At 37.7% G+C, this 16039-nt stretch overlaps 1 protein-coding gene across 1 annotated transcript in view; it reads left to right on the forward strand.

Moving 5' to 3' along the window:
* The window catches only part of BARD1 (BRCA1 associated RING domain 1), a 45097-nt gene extending 29501 nt beyond the window's left edge, over positions 1-15596 (forward strand). Inside the window, 5 exon segments of the mRNA XM_050900062.1 lie at positions 894-1016; positions 2549-2670; positions 3702-3794; positions 14025-14122; positions 14820-15596. Of these exon segments, the coding sequence (XP_050756019.1) occupies positions 894-1016; positions 2549-2670; positions 3702-3794; positions 14025-14122; positions 14820-15149 (766 nt within the window). The 3' untranslated portion in view covers positions 15150-15596.
* The last annotated feature ends 443 nt before the right edge of the window (positions 15597-16039 follow it).

Here is a 16039-nt window from a genome sequence, read left to right on the forward strand (position 1 = left end):
AAGAGGATCAGCTGGAATAGCCATTATTCTTGCAAAGGGCAAAGCAAGCAGAATATTTCCCAAGAGTACTGGCAGAGGATCATGTTTGTTAACGGCAATTATACCTGTTCTGCGGTTTCAAGCTTTCCTCCACTCACCGCTGTCCTGCAGCTGCAAAGTTGTGTGAAGAAGAGATAGAAGCTGTGGCTGTGCTTGATGTTGTGTTTATAGCAAATCATATCTGTCTGAGTAATGCTAAAAGAATGAGGGAGGAAATGGGTCTTGAAGCATATCTAATAACTATGAGGTGCCACATAGGATGAATAGTGTTCAACAAAATTGGCAAACCAACTAAAATCTGAATGAATTGGCTATAATGTGTTCTGTGGAACAGCACACTGAGGGGAAAATGAGATGCATACTCAAATTTTGGAAGTGCAAGGGAGCCACAGTTCCCAAGTAGGAAGCAGATAGCTTTTCCCATAAAAGCATAACCACATCAAGCTCCAATGTTTAACACAGTATGTAGAGTCTTCTGACATGTCTTTTATAGCAAATGGGTAAGCCAAAAATACATTTCTTGGTTATATGACTGCAACGAGAGATTAAAGCTGAAATTTCTGGGTCTTGTGAATGATATCAAAGTGCATCTTGAAACAGTTTAACAAGGACTGTGGTTTATTTAACTGAACATACCGCTCTGAACATCCCTTACTCCTCAGCTGAATGCAGCAGCTTGTAATTCAGTATCCATCTGTCTTGGATGCAATTCTTACTTGAAGCTTTGTGTTTTTTAGCTGAAATTACATATTAATAAGAAAGTGGGAGGGAAGGCTACCCAGCTAATGTGCCCAGTTAGTTAAGAATCAAGTCACATTTTATTTACTTAAACCCATCTGTGCTTGTTTTGCCAGTAATATATTTGGTCTGCGGCCTGTGGACTATGCAGAAAGTGAAAAGATGAAGTCTGTGCTAATGTCACCAGTGAAGAATGAATCATTTTCACTTAACCAACACTCTGAGGTAAGTGTGTGTGGGTTTTTTTGGGTCTTTTTTGCTTTTTAAAGAAACACAAGCTCATCCTGTAAGTACTGAAGGCTTGGACCTACTTACAGTACATCACCTGCCTTTACAGGGAGATTTAAAATAGGCTGGGAAACTAACTTGGACAATATTTCTAGAATGTATGTGGGACACTTACAAGCTATGATATTCTGTGTTATAGCTTTATCTGGGAAAACAAAGGATGTTTCTTGTAATGTGGCTTTATTATAGGAGAATGAACGCTGTGTTATTCTTGAAGTATTGTTGATTGAACTTTGCTATTGTTATTTTTCTGCATATTTAAATTTGTTCTGCTTGCCAGACTGGCTGAAAGCAGCAGCAGTCTTTGCTCCAGGTGCTTTTTGTGTGCCTTTAAAAGGCAATTCCAGTATCATCCTTTGTCCAACAATGAAGTTATCAGCTCAGCAGTTGAAAACAGCTTTTGGAAGATTGTTTTGGGGTTTTTGTTTTTGTTTTTCCCCTCTTTTTGGCAAAGACTTCTCAGGACTTGTGACCAAAATCAGGTTATTCAGACTTAACAAGTTACTGCATTATGAAATGCTTTGTGCTTCCTAATGAATGATGATTAAACTGACCGGGCTGATACAAGCAGTCCTAGTCTACTCCAGGGTATACAGCCAGTTATGATCCCTCCTCATTGAGGTAATAAGATACACATTGGCCAAAAGTAAACTGTTGCAGCTAAATTCGGCAAGGATATGACTGTTCCTCCCACCTGTAACAAATGTAAGATTCAGCTCTTCTGTCACAAACAAAACACTCAATATTTGCATTTGCTTTGGGATCAGTGTGTGCCAATGGATGGTAACCAGCTCATGGATGACTTGATCCAAAGCCTTAGGCTTTGGATCGTAACTGGGTCTCAAAGGTATGTCTGTACTATGGAATCTGGGAGTACTTACGAAGACCCAGGAGCATCCTTGTGAGCACAAAACTTGAGCAAGCAGCTCCTCTTACTTTGCATTAGTAGTATTCGCATAAAAAAACATAAGCATTCATTACTTACAGGGCAATGTATTAGGGACTTTTTAGTAAAAGGAAATGCAGGTGTTAATTATGTAGGTTACTCAACATATTGGTAGCGTATCTGTTGGTAATACTTCACTAAAACTAGGAGGCTTTACTACTTTATTGGGAAATTTTTTTCTCCTTCAACACTGCAGTCAGCCAGGCTGTTTATACAGTGTTCAACCAGCTATATGTGTGCACACCAGTGTCTTTAAAAAAAACAAAAAAGCAAGGAAGAAAAAAACTGATGCACAAGCTGTTTTGGTACCTTGCATAAGCTAAATGAAGTACCTCTAATGTCAAGCTTTTCCTCTAGAGCTGGTTTGTTATACAGAGATTTATTTGTGGACCCTGTCCACTAAGCTTGCCATGAATTGTTTTTCAAAATGCTTATTCTTATTAAAGAAAGCTGTCAAACAAGTTATTTGCTTTCGTTATGTTCCCAAACATTCAGCTTATTGTAGGATTTTCTGTTCATGCAGGCACTGAGCCCCAGCCAGCCAAGAGATGGACCTCTTGGTATACTGGGGAACAATCTTAGTTCGGAGCAACAGAAATTGCTGAACAAACTAGCAACAGTTCTGAAGGCTCGAAGGTGTACTGAATTTAACAGCAGAGGTACGTAGTCTTGTTGAAATGTCTCTGTCCAAATAGAAGTAACTACAGTTGTGCACTTTATCCTTTAAGATACTAGCTGCAACAGGTTTTTTTTTATCGTTTCTAATAAGCGCAGTTTCTGAAATCCCTGCATTATAGCCGTAGTAGAATGATGGTGTTTTGTTGCATGTAAACGCATATAAAGCCTGCCTGGTTACTGAGGCAGGAGACTTCTAGGGGAGCCACAGTTTGACAGTATATTGTCTGTTATTTGAAATCCCTAGGTCCTCCTCAAAGACCGCTTCTCTTTACACTTCTTTTACCATCTTTAAGGTCTCTGCTCATATGAGACATCCTGTAAGGTTTTTATCTTCCAGAAGTGAGTCTTAGGCAGATGGTGTCTTTAGAAAGAGCATGTCACTGACTAAAAGTTGACAAATTTCTTCTTGTATGCTACCTTCCTTCAAATTTTGTTCTTCATTAAGATGATGGAGGCAAATTATGGGTCTTGGGGGTTTTTTTTGTTCCCTTTTGAGGAGGGGAACATTGACTTAATCCCTCCTATTAGTTTTTCTTTGGAGTGCTGCTTTTCCTGCTTCTGAAAGAAATGCTAAGGTAATTTTCCCCTACCATCTTTCACACCCTGATTACTACTCCAGAACTGTGAGTTGAGTTCTGTTAGCTTTGTGTTAAAGCAGTGAGATCCCATAGTAAGATTCCTGTCAGAGTTAAATATAACTTTAAAAGGATTGAAAAAAAAAATACTATCCTATAAACTGGAGCCTCCTCTGAAGATTTAAGTGTTAGCTTAGAACTATAAAAACATGACTTCCCTTTTTCACAGCAAGTATATGTTGAAACCCACAAAATTTCTAGTAGTGCTTCTACTTACTCGTATGTTAGTCTCAAAAATCACATACTTGTGCTGGAAAAAGTGGTTGATAAATTATTATAGTCTGTTTATTCTTTAAATAGTAATTGATTGCTTTTCAGCCAGGCATGGTTCTGATTTTTATGTGCTTTTAGTTGTACTGATGTAATCTTTCTCCTAGTAACTCATCTTGTTATCCCTGATGTTCCAATGCCAAGTACTGTCAAATGTATGATGGCTGTTCTGACTGGATGTTGGGTCCTCAAGTTTGAATGTAAGTATTAAATATATGGGATTCTTTGGGCTTTTTAACCAGAAATTGTAGATGGGATTCCAGAGAAAATTTTCAACAACTGCCCTAATACCAATACTAGCTTAACATAAAGCGTGAGGGTTTTGGTTTTTAATCTCCTGAATGACAACAGATTTAATTAAATACAACTACTCCTTCCTTGGCAAATGTGGGCATTTCATTATTAGATGTATTGGGTAGATCATACGCTAAATATCAGTGAGGAGTGAATTTGTTCGTTGCTACGTTGAGTGGTTTGGAAGACTATGGAAGATATCCTGGGAGAAAAGGAAGGAATGTGTTAAATTCCTGGACTTCTTATAAGCAGCTTCCATCGAAATTGATAGGAGACTTTTGCTTGCTTGGGGTATGTGATCAAGGCCTGTAGGAAGGTAAGGTGTTGCCTATTTACATATAAGCTGAGATCCGTTGAAAGTTATAACTTCTAACCAAAGTCAGGCTGTCAGCTGATCATAACCCCTCTTTGTACTGTCCACTAAAGTTCTCTGTTTGTTGAGAAAATTGTCAGGCTTTTTGCAATCATAGGCTCAGGCAGATCAAATGTATATGTAACTTTTGATACCCGTTTCTGTATATGTGAGCCCTGCAGACTGGAGTGCTCTTCAACTAAAATAGTAACCTCCAAGGAAAGATTACTTGCATAGTGTCCCCTTAGCATGCAAGTAGTTTTGATGTCATCTTTCATGCAATACAGTGTGTGCTTTTTTTGTACAGCTGTTCTGTGGACTTACACCCCAAATTCTGCTTTTTATTCATTCTTTCTAATGTATTTCTTAGTATCTACTTTCACAGTAGTTGTAAAAGCCATCTTCTTCCCCTTGACCTTTATGGCTAAGTCCTTTTAGCTAATAAGTACACTACAAATGAGTTAATTATCCATGGAAAACTCACAGACAAATTTCATTCCAGTCTTCTACTGTGTGACTAAACATCAAAATATAAGGATTCTTTAATGGTCTAAATTTTCCAGTCACTAATGTTTATGAAGGCACTGCTTAAATCTTCAAAAGATGCATAGCAGTTTTTCAAATAAGGCATATCATCAGACTCTTTGAATGTTGGACTCTTTCAGAGTTTTCATTGGAACAAGTTCAAATGGACTTGTTCCATGCTTTTTTTGAAGGATCTGTTGAATTAGAGTCCTCTCAGAAATGTTTTCTGCAACACCTGCAGTGGCTTCTGTTCGTGGCCTTAAAGCATTTGCAAAAGGAAAACATTGTGTTGTCTTTGTACTGTGATTCTTACAAATAGGAGTAGCTTCTTGTTGAATATGTAACATGGAAAAATACTATTTATGCTTAAGCAAGCAGATGGATTTAATAATCTCCAGATGCTTTGTTGATAAGCAGAAGGGAGATGGTTTCCTGTTTGGAGGTAGGGATGCAGCAGGAAACTCAGAAGGCCTGGAAGTGATGTTTGGGTTGTGTAATTGGAAAGGGTGTGTGCAGGTGCTCTGGAACAATATCCTGTTTAACTAAGACTGAATAATCTGTTTCTGTGGTGAATCACTTTGCAGGTTCTTGGCTTTACTCAGTTCAGGAGGTCTGCATACCTTCTATCATATGTGCTAGGGTGGTTTTCCTTTATTTCATTTTATCTGACTGCTAATCAGATGCTTAGAAAACTTCAGCTGAGTGGTAGGGAGATTTAATTAGTGAGATATGAATTTAAATCTTTGTGGCAGAACTTTTATATTTAGAAGTGATTGGAAAAGAAAAAATAAATAGTGTGGGGGTTATTCAGGGACTATTTTCATATTTTTTTTGTTTGCAGCTGATTTTTATTTTATGTTGTTAGTACTGATTAGTACAATCCTGACTGCTAATGCTCCCAGCTTAGTAAGCAACATACTACTTAAAAGCGAGTGATTCTCCTCCCTAGTGGGAAATGTTAGTAATAACTCATGGGGTCTGATGCAGCTAAGTGCCTATAATTAACAGCACCACTCCATCTGTTCCCACCATTCTGTTATTAGTCTTCTTCAGAGTCATTACAAGTTAAAGATTGTTATAACAAATAATGAGACTCCTGCTGATGGAACATTTGTCTAGGAAAAAAGAGGTCTTTGCTTTTCTTTTCCATAATTTCTCTCTTTATCATGGCTTTTTGACTTCTATTTGGGTAAGTTTCCTTAAATGTGATGCAAATAAACTTCCAAAAGTGTGTGCATAATCTGACTGACTTCTGTCAAAGCCACTGCAAATAAATTGAAGGAGTTGCTTATAGTTCAGTGTTCTAAACCGTTCACTTAAAGTAAATTCATGTTCAAAAACTTCACTGAAATATATGAAAAAACAAAGCTCAGTGTACCACTTAATGAAATGCTGACTATGCATAAGTGAGTATTTGAATGTTTTACTCCAACATAAGCTGCATTTGACTGTTATTTCTAAAGTTATATTTATAGCCTACACATAATTATACCACTTTTTTAAAAAACCTCACATGCTTGCAAAAAACAGCATTTCGTTTAAGAGTGTATTCCTTATGTTAACTCTTCTGTTATAGCAGGCTTTCAAGCTGTGTTTCTCTAATAAAAAGCAATTTCTTCTCTTGTATAATTCTATGGTGCTTCCGTTTACCTGTGTCTATACACACAGATATAGCATCCATTAGTATCAGTAGAGAGGTAATGTGGAATTTTCCAGCAGAGTTTGAGCTAAATGTAAGACTTCTAAGTGTTAGAGAGCCAAGGCTTAAATCTATACCTTCAGTTTTGGGGTTCCCTTTTGTCTTCAGGTAGAAGATGAGGATGAAAGGATGTCATCACTGTGCAATATTAGATCTTCACAGATGAAAAATTTCACCTTACCAGTTGCAGTTCCGTATTTTCCATATATAATACACTGTCAGCAATATATCCACTTTCAAAGCAGCATAGAATTCAATTGAGACACTGTTGTCACTGTGCTCCTTGCCCTTGGCCATATCTTTCATTGGTTTCATTATTTTATTGCCTTCATTATTTCTGGGACGGTAATAGGGCACAAAGTAGCATATCATTACCCTTCTGCAAGTAGGCTGAGACAAAGATTCAAGTATCACTGTATTTCCTCTATGCTTTTTGTAGAGCATAGAATAGTGTAATTAAAACCAGCAGAAGTCTTTAATAGCTTTTCAGCTTGTTTTTTTCTTAAACTGATTGTCATCTGTTAAAGCAGGGAATGAAAAATGATCTCAGTAACGATATGCATTGAAACAAGCTTGTGTCAGTCTTTGCAGCGAAGTATCTGGCAGAATTCTAAGCATCTGATTGCTTATTCCTTCATTTGTTTTGCTTTCCTGGAGTAGCAGCGATGATTCAGCTCTGTTCGTTTAAAAGAATGCAAAAAAACCCTCCTTTTCGTGTAAGGACTCAGAACAACTGGGAGTTGACTAGAAGAGCTAGGGGATTGCATGACTGACGTTTCAAGGCGAAAACATCTTTCTGAATTTCTTGGAGCACTGTGCCCATCCTTGTTTAGGCTATTAGACAAGGGAAGTGCAAAGCTGTTTGAGCTGACTGCTTCTCAGGCTGGACTGTCTCTCTGCCATGCATAAACATCTTCTAGATAACAGGCCGATACTCAGCAAAGCCTTCCCTCCTTAAAACAGCTCAAAACTTTTGATCACTGGAGTTTCATGCTTATTTTGCAGTTGGAGACTGACTTCAACTGCCGCCTCCTACAAAAGGACTCACAGCTCTGTGGGAGGTGGTAGAAATATCTAATGTGCATATGCATGTTCTAGTTGTATTGGGTGTACAGCTGAGGGGAATGTTTCACATCAACAGGGTCTGAACTTCAGCACTCCTGCAGTGTCTGCACCTTCTGGAAAGGAGAAGGGAAACAGTTTTGCTTCAAAGTCAGCACAAATTTAGACTGTAAAGCTTCTGGGGTTTGCAGAGGAGAAAATGGGGGTGAGAATGTCTTAAATGTGGTGTTTGCCTTTGCAGAGCTAGAAAGTGGGCTGGTTTTGAAATAAGGTCTAAAGGAAAAGGAAACCACGTTTCTCCCTCTGTTCTGTGTCATCCACATAGTCAGTTTTTCATGTTTAGAGGTCCTTTTGCTTTAATTCACTGTTGGTTTGAAGAAAACATTGCATTAAGGAAGCCCATTGTAAGGAAAAGGATGGGAAATAGTACCTCATTTGTTCAAAAGCATGTGACGGGATCCAGAGGATGAGCACTCCCAGTGGAATTTAACCTGACCTCTGCACCTTAGGAATGGCTACATCCAGTCACTTTGATCAGTCTCGAAAACAGCTGTGGCAAATAGTGGTTTCTCAAAGAAGATAGGACACTTGGGGGTTTAAGTGAAGTAATGATTTTCATCTTACATGCTCTTAGCTTCTGGGAATTGATGTTTAAGGACTTCCTAAGCATCTGCTCCATCATGTTTAATAAATATCACCTGGATTAACTTGTTAACTACCATTCTTAAGCAGATTCATTTTAGTCTCTGCAGCATCTTGTGTCATTTCCATATGTTGCAAAAATGGACTGCTTTTGTTTCACCAAATGAGATCTCTACCTCACTCCATGAAATCTGTGATTCTAGAGTTGCTTTATGAGCATAGAAGAGACAGTATAAAAATTATTTTCTGTGCTGTAGCAGAGACCAGTAATGCCATTGATGAAAGCAAATTGAAGCTAGCAATGCCAAATTCCCCTCAGTCCAGATTTCTTCCTTTTCTAGGAAAATAATCCCATCAAGCTTTACTCAATCTGTATGTAAGTCTTAAAACCCGGTGCAGACTGAGCTGAGGAAGTTTCAGTTGCAATCTCTACTAGATCTTGGATGTGTAGTATTTTATCTTCTTTGTTGCTATCGTGTATTTCTAAATTACTTTTAGCTGTTCTAAGAGATTTTTTGGGACTAACCCCTGCTCTTTGCTTTATTAATGCAAATCCAACAAAACTCCACTAAGGCTAATTGAGTTACTGAGAGCTACCCCTGGGTATCTGTGGGTGATTACAACTTGTTCTTGGCAACCAGCTCTTCTTGTACTTCATCCTGTTTAAATTGTTTTTGCTGATGCAGTTAGTTTCATTATAAACCAATAAGACTTACATGAATAAGGATTATAGGGCTCTGATCTTAAATTTTGCAAATAATGATTTCTTTATTTCCAGTACTAGTAGCTACAGTTGTATCAAAGGTCAATTAATGATACTGTTAGAGTGGGCACCCTTTTAACCTGCTTGCTCCTTATATACTGGAAGGTGAGAAGGTAGGGGCAGCTGTTCAGTGAGGTAATAAGGATCAGTGTAAGTAGGGATGCTTTACTGATCTTGCTAATGAGGGGAAAAAAAAAAAGAGCAGTATTCTCCTTGCCAAATGTGGTGGCATCAAGCTAAAATGCAGTTGTATTAAGCTAAAACCTTTTCCTGCAATATTTTCTAGGGACTTTAATGCAGGCTTGGTTTTTGCTAGAATTTGGTGCAAATGATCTCGTTTATATCTACAAATTGCAAGTGTGAAATCAGCTATTTAAGAGGCTTTTAAACTTCTAATGTTCTGTATTTCTAGGGAAGAACGTTGCATGACCCCTCTGCACATGCGATCTTGCCCCAGTATTGTCTGTCAGGCAAGCTTTATTAATGAGTGCTTGCACACTTGAACTGGGCATTGCAAAACAGCTCTGGTCCATGTGAAATGGAAGAATGCCACTTGCCTTGGTACAAGTCTTACCCTTTTGTGGGTAATTGATCCAATTACTGTGATTAAACTAGAGGGCCATTAAAGCATGGCTGCAATAATCACCCTCTTCTCTTTAGGGAAGAGAACGTGTTAAATGAATAAAGTTGATCAACCTCAAACCTAGAAGGTCCACAGCTCTTATTGGCGATAGTGTCAAGGAATAAATCAAGATTGGCTGAGATCCTCAGTAAGTTGAATGGTCTTACTTTATTTTATAACAGAACAGACTAGATTTTTGGTCAGGCTTGCCTGTAAAGAATGCACAAACTGCGGATGTGGGAAGGAAAACAATGTAACCCTGATCTCTATTCCCTCCTAAACTTACAGGTGTCCTCTCAAAAGTAAATTTACTTTCCCCTCCATTTTCAGAAAGCTTCTTTAAGAATGTCCTTGTCCTTCTGAGACTGTCAGTCCTGTTCTGAAATATTTTTTTGCAGAAGTACATAAGATGTCCATCTTAATTTCAGAAGGGAGGTGGCATAGTATTGATGGTGTCCTGATCGCTTTTTTTATTAGGATAATAGCAATTCTTTTTTTTCAGTCCATTCATTTGACCAATGTCTTGGCATCAGGCTCTCACTGGTGGCTATTCAGTACAGTGCTGAACAAATGAGAGTCTGTAATCTCAGGAGTTCTGGGAATCAATTTAACATGGCTCCTGTTTGAAGTCAAAGGGTGCTATACCTCTGACTTAAATAGGAGTGCTGTAAGGTCAATAGAGCTTCTGGAAATGTCCCTGTAAAAGTAGCAGAGTGATATACCTTTGAGTACAGTATGGAATTTTATTTCCTTTTATATGTCCTGTTAATCAGAATGACACTCAGTTGGATGGAGAGACTATTAAAAGGGAACTGTCATGTTATCCAGCCACTTATACACATTAGCAGCTTTAAAATTAATAATGCCTACTCAAGAAAAAGACCTGGGCTTTAGTGAGTGAACTCAGCTTAGCACTCAGTTGTCAAAACAAAATCCCTAGCTGTAAAAAAAAAAAAAAAAAAAAAAAAAAAAAAAAAAAAAAAAAGGTTGGAAGGGCCTACAGTATGCTCTAATCTTCTGTTTGTATCCCTACTCTTAAGTGTGAAATTGAGGTTTTTTAGCACAAGGTCATCTTGTGGTGGTTGTACCATCTATTAGAAGAATGATAAAGCTTGTACATGCCTGGTGCTTCCAAATGACACCCTAACACAACCAAAACTGATTATGCTGTCTTTGACAACCTCACTTAGACTGTTGCATCCATTTGGAGTCACTGCATCTGAAAATGATAATGCAAAATTAGGGATCTAGAAGCAAGTGACTTGACACTAAGTTTTGTGTGGAGAGGGGGAAAAAGAACGGGTGAATAAGAACCTTTTGTTTAGACAAATGCATAATGAGTTAGGTAGAAACACAGCTTGAGCCCTCTGTCGTTTTATCTCAAATAGGAGAACAGGGGGATATTTCCCTTTTTTGTTTCGCTGATTTCTTTTTTTATTATGGTATGTGAATCCTTTAATTCTTTAATACAAAATCTCTTTCTAGTATGCAGGAGTAGCTGAAGAGAAATGAGCAACTCAGGAAGAAATCAGGCTGAACAAAATCTGCAGTTAAAGGACATACTGGTCTCATTCACTTAAATTATTTTAGCTTCCTTCTTCTAGTTAGGAAGCCTTCCTCCATGGATAGATATTCCTTGACTGTTCACCTTAGGGTTGTAAGCACCTTCCTCAAACATCGGTTGCTAACTGCATAAGTTTTCTGAATATATAGCTAGACCATGATTCTGATGACACATGACATGCCATTTGCCTCATTTCCTTGTGCCTAAGGCTCTCCTTTCGCTGTTACCCTGTCTGTGTTGTCTTGTCTCTTTCCAAGTGATACTCTTACTATGGATTAATTGTGCTGTTGATGGTAAGATTGCCATGAAGTATGTTGAAGCCTGAAGCACCATCTCTTCTGAGCTTGAGGATTCCAATGACTTTCTTTCCTCTTTTGCTACCTGCACGTAGACAAAGTGTTAGATGAGACTGCTTGAAATGTCCCTGAGCACAATGGTTCCAAACAGCATTTGTTCTTATCTATCAAATACGACAAGACCCATGAATCAGAGCAAGTTGTGCTTCTACATCTTGCATGAAAAATATGTTTGGGAATTGAAAATGTACTATTTTTCCATCACCAAAAAACATATAGAGTTGGTTGCTCCACAGAGCAGGGGTGGGCTGGGGTGGGGTGTGTGTAGGCCTAACAGTGTTGCCTCTTAACGTATTTATGTTAAAGAAAAACACCTGGGCACTGAGAACTTGTGTTCATGGCTTTTTATCTGATCTGGAATACATAGCTTTTGTGCCACAAATCTGTTAAGACACAGATCTGTTCTGATTCTAGCTGGTTAGGAAAAGTTAAAATTAATGAGAATGCTGATCATGCAGACACTGGCTAGACAAACAGTCTGTTTGCATATTTCCAGTTTTTCAAGGAAACAAATATTTATCTTGTATATACAATGAAAACAGGTGACATGTAGATGAGTCTCTCTTCTTGCTGTCTTGGAGCGTTGTCATTACGTGTGACAAGGAACTTTGAGGCTTACAGATTCCTTGGAGGACTTGGCAGTGTGAAATGGACAGACATATGTATGCAAAACAGACATAACCTATCTTGCATTTTCTAACAGATATTCCACTAACATTAGTCACTTTCATTACTTAAATTTTTTTTTTCAGACAAGTAGCAGTACAAAAAGACATTGTAGTCTTTTGTATTTATTCAACCTTTCATTACTTTCGTATCACATTTGCTTCATTTACTGATGTTGGCGCTGGATGCTCAATTTGTGATGTACTCATATAAAAACCTCAGCTCTGTAGTGGAAGTCCTTGAAATTGAGCTTTTGATGGTAGATTGAAATAAAACATGCTCTTAATGAATGGACAGTTCTGTTCTTAAGACTAGATGAGACGGTTTTTCCTTTATTGTAAGTGGCACCCATTAACACCTGTATTTTCTTGGAAGGAAAGAATAGCCATGTAAGTTAGAGGCAAACTGACACAGGAAGTCTTACTGAGTTATGACAATAAAAATACTTTAAAAAAAATTAAATAACTTTTAGATTTATTTTTGAGTTATGAGTACTTTGAAAATAATTTATCAGTGTTCATTGCTGTTATCAATAATGAATATGTAAGTTGCTTTTCCAGAAAATACATGACTAGATTGCTCTTCTAGTTCATGTTAATTTTCCTTGAAGGAACAAACAAGTACAAATAATCAATCTGATACTTGTACATGGAGAGAGTTATTTGCCATAGTAATCAGCCAGTTGTGGTTTTCTGCATAGGTTTATCTTTTTTGATGTAAGTACATTGGAGGACTTCTAGTAACCAAAATATGAATTCCCGTTGCATTTTGTGAGTTTGTATGAACTGGTAGTGAATTACTAACAGTTGGCTTTCAAGATCTCTCTAGTTTAGATACTCCTGTCTATTGGCTACTTATTGCCATGGTATCCCAGTACCTTTGTCAGTGATACTTCTCTTCATGGTCTTGGGCTTTCTTCCTTTCTAGGGTCAAACCCCCGCATTTTACTTCTGATTTTGTTCAGTTTGTATTTTTTTGATACCATGGGTTTCATATTCGCACAGTGGAAATAAGTTGCCTGAATAAGAAGCGCTGTGCAAGAAGTGAGGTACTACTTTAAAAGTTACAACCTTGACAGCATTGTAAATCCTCATGGAACAGTTTTCAAAATCAGCTTTGCTAACCTTCTTTCTTGGGTAATTTTTGTTAATGAGTGCAATGTACGTGCAGGCAAAATGTTCCATCCTTGAATTGGTGACCACAGCAATTTCTCTTTCCAAAGTGAGGTCAGGTAGTACGTTTAACTGATGTTAGCAATACATTAACATCAACTCATGCTGTATTGGAAAAAATAACTAGCCTTAAAACAAGGTAAAAACACGTTGACTCTAAAAGACAATCTCATTATGCAGCAGTGGTAACAAAAATGAATGCCACTGTTAAACCCTAGCATAAATCTCCAGTTTGTGCTGATCTTGGAGACCTTGAAATCCCATCTGATTTGTTATTTGAGGCCATAGCTGTTCAGAAACAGCTTTGTGCTTGCTTTGTAATTGCTCTTTATCAGGCAATTGCTTCCATTTCATAACTGCAGAGTTGGTTCTACATGCTGGCTTTAAGCTTCCAAATGATCAGCAATTTGACATTTGACATTAAGTGGTTGACCTTTAGTGGGTAAGAGGAAAAGCTAATAATTCCTAGTGTTTACAGCACTGATTTTAGTGTGATATTGCTTCTCTCCATCTAACTTGCATCTTCAAGCACTGTTGTAAATTTTTTCAAGTTTAAAAGCAAATTGCTAAAGCACACAAGCTTTAATGCTATGTTTTGCATTGTGGGTACTCCTTTTATTTTAGTGCAACTCTTTAGTCCCTAAAATGACATGCAAGCCTCTGTTAAAACATAGGATCTCTAATCTTTGCCTTCCTTATTGCGGTTTTTGTAGGGGTACAAGCCTGTCTACAAACCGCAGTACGAGAACAAGAAGAGAAGTATGAAATCCAAGGTGGCCCACAAAGAGGCCGGCTCAACAGAGAACAGCTGGTGGGTTTTATTGCTTGAGACAGATTATCTTAATGACCTTTGGTTCATGCGTTTTTGCCCTTTGCCACATGTGCAGTGGATGTAAAATTTTAATGTGGTCTTGTACAGAAATTTGATTATGTGCAAGATGATCGAAAGAACTGTGAACACCCATAAAGCTGTCATTTTTCTCTATTAGTGGATATGTTGCTATAACCTTGTCAGAGGGAATGCTGTATTACATTCATGGAAGAAGCTGTATGGGACAGGAAGTGATGCTGCTTTGGCCTTCTCTGCTCAGCTTTAGAACCTAGTTGAAATTATCTGAAAGTTGAAAGAAAAATGTTTGTATTACTTGTTTCCATATAGGGCCACTTTTATATTTAACTGGGTTAATTTCTGGTTATGTTCTGGATTACACTGGAGAAGTTCATTAAATGTATTGTAACAGTAGCTGTAAATATTCCTAGCTCATAGTTCAAACCCTGTTGTGCTGGAAAATATTTAAACATAAGCAAGAATTTACCACATAAGCAAGCTTTTCTTGATGGCATACTTATACTGAGGACCTTACATGTTAAGTTACTCTTCTAGCTTCCAGTGTTGGTTATTTTAAGTTGTACTTTTTTTGTAGGCATTGATTGTTCCTTTCCACTTTTTTCCTGTGTGCTCAGTTGTGAAGTCCTGTATCTATACTTTTTTTTTTTCTTCCACTTAGCTGCCTAAGTTGTTTGATGGATGCTACTTCTATTTTTTGGGATCTTTCAACCGTCACCAGAAGAGTGATCTTGTGGAGCTGGTCAAAGCAGCAGGAGGACAAATTCTGGTTAGGCAGCCAAAACCAGACAGTGATGTGACGCAGACAATCAACACGGTGGCATACCATGCAGAATCTACTTCTGACCAGAGATTTTGCACTCAATACGTAATCTATGATGTGTCTTCTAAATTCAAGCCGGAGAAAATTCGTCAGGGCAAAGTCTGGATGGCCCCCTCCAGCTGGCTTATAGACTGTGTGATGTCATTTCAGCTCCTGCCTGTAAAATGAGTATCAGTGTCTCATGAGCAAGGTTTTAAAATGTGGTGAATCTTGAGCAGTTGGAACCCTCTGGTAAACACTGGTCTGAAGCTATGATTTATGTTTTGCACTTAGGAATACAGGAGAGCTTTGACCATTTAAATGAGTTACTAAGATCACTGATACGCTGGAATAAACGAATTTACAATGGAGGAGAGAGGTAAATAATACTGCGTTGAAAAATGTGCCTTGGGTTATTTAGTATGCTTTATTTTTGCATTTAACTTAACTGTAATAATCACTGACATTTTGTAACTAAGATTTTGCAAGATGAAACCTTTTGCATTCTTGATTTAAACCAGCCCTTTGTAGGTGATAGAGCATGACCCCATTTCTTTTGTGTTTAATATCCATTGACAAGGATCTACTGTATGTGTCAAGATTTCCCAGCCAGGCCAGAATTTGTGGGGTTTTTTTTTAAAAAAAAAAAAAAAAGGACTCTATGCATTTGAACACAGTCATTTGCCTGTGTAGACATCTCTTCTGTCAGATGACATGTGATGTTTCTTACAACAACTTCTTACAACTGAATTTTGCAGGAAATTCCTGCCTTGTAGAAATTAGAGTAGAACTAATGGCCTGAATTCATTTGAAAGTAGACAATTTTAAAAACCCTATCTTTAAAAATCTTGGTCTAAAATTCCTTATTTGTAGCAAGAGTAATGCTTTATTCACTTCTGTCCTCTTTCACTCTTGTAAATGTGTAACTCGAATTCCATTCTATTTTCTGAAGGTTTTTAAGCATCAGGATCCTTATTAAATTATAATCAAAAATGTTTCTGTAAGTATGGATAGTTGCTATCATGGTTACTTTAATGAAAAAAAATTTAATGATCACAAAAGAATTATGCCTCACTGCA

The sequence above is a fragment of the Gymnogyps californianus genome, chromosome 7 (genome assembly GCF_018139145.2).
Source record: "Gymnogyps californianus isolate 813 chromosome 7, ASM1813914v2, whole genome shotgun sequence".
Classification (NCBI taxonomy): domain Eukaryota; kingdom Metazoa; phylum Chordata; class Aves; order Accipitriformes; family Cathartidae; genus Gymnogyps; species Gymnogyps californianus.